This window comes from Myotis davidii, unplaced genomic scaffold (genome assembly GCF_000327345.1).
Source record: "Myotis davidii unplaced genomic scaffold, ASM32734v1 scaffold401, whole genome shotgun sequence".
Taxonomy (NCBI): Eukaryota; Metazoa; Chordata; class Mammalia; order Chiroptera; family Vespertilionidae; genus Myotis; species Myotis davidii.
Window position 1 is genome coordinate 2,103,114 of NW_006291020.1, and position 6,305 is coordinate 2,109,418.

At 48.7% G+C, this 6,305-nt stretch overlaps 1 protein-coding gene across 2 annotated transcripts in view; it reads left to right on the forward strand.

The window, feature by feature from the left end:
* The window catches only part of GPR161 (G protein-coupled receptor 161), a 42,847-nt gene that overhangs the window by 34,173 nt on the left and 2,369 nt on the right, over window positions 1–6,305 (forward strand). For both annotated transcript variants that reach the window (XM_006764184.2, XM_015564257.1), the window contains exon 5: window positions 6,097–6,216. In XM_006764184.2, the coding sequence (XP_006764247.1) occupies window positions 6,097–6,216 (120 nt within the window). The remainder of the gene's footprint in view (window positions 1–6,096; window positions 6,217–6,305) is intronic.

Sequence of the window (6,305 nt, forward strand, 5' to 3'; positions counted from 1 at the left end):
CTCGGCAGAGCCTCCGTGCCTCGGTTTCCTTCTCTATAAAGCAGGGACCTCACCCCCGGCCCGTGCAGCTGGGAGGCTGCCGAGTCAGACGGCCTGAGGTCAGTCTTCCTAACCATTGGGTTTCCCCATTTGTGAATGAGGGACGGCAATCGCTGTATCGAGGGCAGATACCCTTTCCTGTCACTACCATGACATGCCCTGCACTCCTGTCCCTGGAAGAGAGACCTCGCCACCACAGATCCTCCCCGTCTTCCCCGGGGCCGTGCACCCCAGGGCTGGGTACAGCTAGAGTCTCCCCTGGCTGCTGGAGGGAAGCAGGTGCCACATCTATCCCTGCCAGGCGTGTTCTTGGGCGCTCACCAGGCCCTGGGGCAGGGGGCCAGGGGCAGAGGCTGGCAGTGTCCCCACCAGTCCAGGGCTCCACGTGGTTGGAGAAGCACCAGGCGTTTCTGCCCCGGGCTCTGGCCTGAAGGGCGCCGCGTGGAGTCCTGGGCGGTGCAGCCGCCGCCGGGCACTGTGCTGCCATCGCTGCTGCCGGCAGCTGTAGATCTCTGCCTTGACCGAGGTTTCTTCTGAGCCTGTGTCGTGGGGCCCTGGGGCAGGCACGGCGGGCACCGAGACAGGCCTTCCGTCGCAGAATCTTCCCTGAGCACGTTGCCTCACCTGACAGCCCAGAGGGTGAGCCACTGGCCACACCATCCCTTGTAGCCCCGAGGCCCTTGTGTGATTTGAGGGAAGGGAAGGTCTCTGCCTGCTTCTCAGACAGCCAGCAGAGGTCCCGAGACTCTGTGACATTCATTCATTCAACAAATATTTGCCAAGCTCCTACCTTGGCCAGACACTGTACTAGGCTCCAGAGAACCGTGGTGTGGAGACGGACGCCATGCACTTTGAGTGGGTGAGCTGTGTGGTGTGGGGACTATTCCTCAGTAACTCTGCTGTTAACAGATTGTGAGAGACTTCTGGTCAAGATGGCAGGGTAGGCAAACACTCTCCTCCCTCCTCCCACAATCACACGAAAATTACAACTAAAGTGTAAAAAAGAAATTACAACTAAAGTGTAGAGCAACCATCATGAAGAACTGGCTGAAGACCAGCCGAACAGAACTCCCGGAACTACGGACACACAGAAGCAGCCACAGTGAGACCGGCAGGAGGGGCGGAGACGTGGAATGGCAGGTCCCACACCCACACGCAGTGGTTAAGGACTAGGAGTCATGTCTCCGTGGCAGAGGTGCCCACTGAGGCGTGCGGGGCCTCAGCCCCATGCTGGGCTCCTAGCTCAGAGCATCCGTCCCAGGAAGAGGAGCCCCCACAATGTCAGGCTGTGAAATCAGCAGGGACTCAACCTGGGTGACATGGAAGGCTGCTGTAGACGCAGGCGTCCCCTTCAAGGACCTGAGGTCACAAACGCTTGCTCTGAGCTCCAGCAAAGGGAAGCAGTTCAGAAAGCCCCGGAGACACCAGAGAAACAAAATGGCCTGGTTTCTGGGTGAGGTCTGGAGGGGCAGCTCTCTCTGGGACAAACGTGCCAGCAGGTGCCATTGTTCCTTTGTTGAGCCCTCACCCCACCCAGCCTATAGGCAAAGGCACCAAGTCTGAGTCTCCATCAACCTGGCTCTCACCCCTCACCCCAGGAGGCTCTCTGAGACCCATCCCACACACCGTGCGCACCACCCTCACCTCTTCCGGGGGCCGTTCCTCACAAGCAGCCGGGCTCTCCCTGTGCTGCAGACTTTCCTAAAATCTCTCAAAGGTCCACAAACGCCCAAAAAGCAGCATCTAGTCACTGCGTGCCTGTACCTCTGGCCCAGTAAGCGTGGCAGCCAGCCTCGGTTTGCGGCGTAGCCTCTCTCAGGTGGCTACCAACTGCAGATCACTTTGTAGCTCCTACCAGGTGGCCCCAGGCCAGGCACAGACAGGGCCAACCTTGGCCTACACTGGAGTCCTCCCAAGAGGCCTCAGAATCAACACACCCTGTGGTCAGCTTTGGACCACACCAGAGCATCACCCAACCACTTCCACAGATGACACACCCAAAGGGTGGACTCAGCTGGGACCAGAGTCCCTCTAAAGTGAATCCAACCCCATGGGTCAGCCCAGCACAATAGCTCATCCGCTGGAGTCATGTAGTCAGCCCGAGGCCAGTCCCACCCACTAACATGCCAACAGCAATCAAGGCTCAACTACAACAGGAGAGTATGCACAGCCTACTCAAGGGACACCCCTGGAGCACCTGGCTCAGGTGACCAACGAGGCTGCACCACTGGGCCTCTCAGGACACCTACTACGTAAGGTTATCCTGCAAACACTGGGAGATATAGCAGCCTTGGCTAATATATAGAAACAAACACAGGGAGGCAGCCAACATGGGGAGACAAAGAAACAGGTCCCAAAGAACAGGGCAAAACTCCAGAAAAGGAATGAAATGAAATGGAGGCAAAAAATCTCCCAGGTACAGAATTCAAAACACTGGTTAAAAGGATGCTCAGTAATTCAGGGGAAGATTAGATGAACTCAGTGGGAACTCTAACAAAGATGTTGAAAAACATAAAGAAGAACCAGTCAGCCAGAAATCGGTGGCATTTTTAAACACCAATAATCTCTTGGAAAGAGAAACTAAAAAAACCAATCCCTTTTACCACTGCAACAACAACAACAAAATTAAGATACTTAGGAATAAACTTAACCAAGGAGGTAAAAGACCCTTACTCGGAAAACTACAGGATATTGAAAAAAGAGATAGAAAAAGATATAAACAAGTGGAATAATATACCGTGTTCATGGATTGATAGAATTAACATCAATAAAATAGCCATAGTACCCAAAGCAATCTGTAGATTCAATGCAATCCCCATAAAATACCAACAGCTTATTTCACAAATTTAGAACAAACACTCCAAACATTTATATGGACAAAACAAGACCCTGTATAGCTGCAGCAATCTGGAGAAAGAACAACAAAGGTGGAGGGATCACAATACCAGATATTAAGTCATATTACAAAACCACCATAATCAAAACAGCCTGGTACTGGCACAAGAACAGGCATATAGATCAATGGAACAGAACAGGAAGCCCAGAAATTGACCCAAGCCATATGCTCTATTAATATTTGACAATGAAGACAAGAGCATACAGTGGAGTAAATACAGTATCTTTAATAAATGGTGTTGGGAAAATTGAAGAGGTACATGCAAAAACAAACAAACAAACAAACAAACTAGACCACCAACTTACACCGTACACAGGGATAAAGTCAAAATAGGTAATGGGCCGGAACCGGTTTGGCTCAGTGGATAGAGCGTCGGCCTGCGGACTGAAAGGTCCCAGGTTCGATTCCGGTCATGGGCATGCACCTTCGTTGTGGGCACATCCCCAGTGGGGAGTGTGCAGGAGGCAGCTGGTCGATGTTTCTCTCTCATCGATGTTTCTAACTCTCTAATCTCTCTCCTTTCCTCTCTGTAAAAACTCAATAAAATATATTTTAAAAAAAACTTTAACATTACTCATAGTAATATCTTTTTGAATATGTCTCCTCTAGCAAGGGAAACAAAATAAATAAATAAACAAATGAGACTACATAAAATTAAAAAGGTTTTGCACAGCCTAGCTAATGGGGAAAACATTCAGCAATGATACATCTGATAAGAGGTTAATGAGTAAAATATATAAAGAACTCATATAACTTACCAAAAAACAAACAACAACTACAAAAAAAATCCAATTAAAAACTGGGCAGAGGACCTGAATAGACATTTCTCCAAAGAGGACATACAGATGACCAACAGACTTATGGGAAGTCACTCAACATTACTAATCATCAGGGAAATGCCAATTAAAAACCTAATGAGGTGTCACCTCACCCCTGTCAGAATGGGTAGCATCAATAAATCAACAAACAAGTGTTGGGGAGGATGTGGAGAAAAGGGAAGCCTCGTGCACTCTTGCTGGGATTATACATTGTTGCAGCCACTATGGAAAACAGTATGGAGGTTTCTCAAAAATTAAAAGTAGAACTACCATATACCCCAGCAATCCCACTTCTAGTTATTTATCTGAAGAAATCCAAAACACCAATTCAAAAAGATTAATACACCCCCATGTACATTACAGCATTATTTACAACTAGAGGCCAGGTGCATGAATTCATGCATGGGTGGGGTCCCTAGGCCTCGCCTGTGATCAAGGCCAATCGGGGCCATCTTGTCCTGTCTGGGTCTGGGGTCTGGGTGAATGGGATGAAGGTTCCTAAAAAAATAGAATTATCTATATCTATATCTATATATTAATTCCACTTCTGGGTATTTATCCAAAAAAAATAACCAAAAACATTAACTTGAAAATATATATGCACCCCCATTTTCAATGCAGCATTATTTACAATTGCCAAGATATGGGCGCAGCCTAAGTATCCAATGATAGACAATTGGATAAAGATGTGGTACATATATATACAATGGAATATTATTATGGGAAGTCACTCAACATTACTAATCATCAGGGAAATGCCAATTAAAAACCTAATGAGGTGTCACCTCACCCCTGTCAGAATGGGTAGCATCAATAAATCAACAAACAAGTGTTGGGGAGGATGTGGAGAAAAGGGAAGCCTCGTGCACTCTTGCTGGGATTATACATTGTTGCAGCCACTATGGAAAACAGTATGGAGGTTTCTCAAAAATTAAAAGTAGAACTACCATATACCCCAGCAATCCCACTTCTAGTTATTTATCTGAAGAAATCCAAAACACCAATTCAAAAAGATTAATACACCCCCATGTACAAAGAAGAGAATGAAATCTTATCCTTTGTGACGACATGGATGGTCCTGGAGGGAACTGTGCTAAGTGAAATCAGTCAGACAGAGAAAAACAAATACCATATGATTTCACCTATATGGAATCTAAAAAAACAACCAACCAACACAAAAACAAAGTCATAGGGACAGAGGACAAACTGGTGGTTTCTAGATGGGAGGAGGGTTGGACTGGGTGAAAAAGGTGAGGAGGTTAAGAAGTACAAATTGGCAGTCATAGCACTAGTCGGGGCTGTGGTGTGCAGCAAGAGGACATCCTATATAATAAAAGCCTAATATGCAAATCAACCCAACGGCAGAATGACTGGTCCTATGATGCACACTGACCACTAGGGGGCAGGCGCTCAATGCAGGAGCTGATCCCTGGTGGTCAGTGTGCTCCTACAGGGGGAGTGCCACTCAGTCAGAAGCCAGGCTCACGGATGGCGAGTGCAGCAGTGGTGGCGAGAGCCTCTTCCGCCTTGTTGGGGGAGTGGGGGGGGGGTGCAGGCCTAAGCTGGCAGTTGGACATCCCCGGAGGGGTCCTAGACCGTGAGAGGGCGCAGGCCAAGCTGAGAAACCACCCGCCCCCACTCCCCAGTGCACGAATGTTGTGCACCGGGCCTCTAGTAGTAATATTGCAGTAACTGTGAGTGAGGACAGGTAGGTGCAAGACTTATTGTAAGTTAAGGAAATGTGTGCCGACTGTGCCATACACTTAAAACTAATGTAACATTGAATGTAAACTGTAATTGAAAAATAAAACAATTTTTTAAATGTTTACTTAGTGCAACATATTTTAACCACAGAGTGTTTGCAGCCTATTTTTCTTCTGGTTTTATGCTTTCAGGCCTTACATTTAAGCTGTTAATCCATTTTGAGTTTATTCTTGTAGATTGTGTAATCCATTTACATTTAAAGTAATTATTGATGGACATTCAAACTGTAAGAGGAATCACTCAGAACACAAGGCTCTTTTACTGGGGCGGTCTCTCCCACACAGCCCTTCTCCCCTCCCCCAGCCCAGGTCCGGCCCGCTGGACACTGCGTGTCCCTGCGGTGGCCCGGAACACCCAGCTCTGCATAGCACTGCTGTAACTGGCTGCCAAGTCCCTGAAATAGGATGGCACAGTGTTCACTTCTTGGGCACATGCTGCAGGGCAGCTCTTGCACTGGACTGTGGGTTGGAGTAAATGGGGGAGAGGGATGCAAGGGGGTTGAGAGCGGCGGGCGAGGAGGAGGCGGCGAGGAGGACTTGGGACGGCCGTTCCATGTGTGCACCCTGCCCTTGGTCATAGGGACGGACGTGATGCTGCTTGAAGACTACACATCCGATGACCAGCCTCCTGTCCACCACACTTGCCCACCCAAGAGGAGGAGCTCGGTGACGTTCGAGGATGAAGTAGAAAAGATCAAAGGTTGGTGTCAGTGGAAAGGGAGTGGTCTTAGGAGAACTCCTGGCTCATCCGTCCTCACCCAGCACACCAGGGCTCCCACCTTTGCCTCC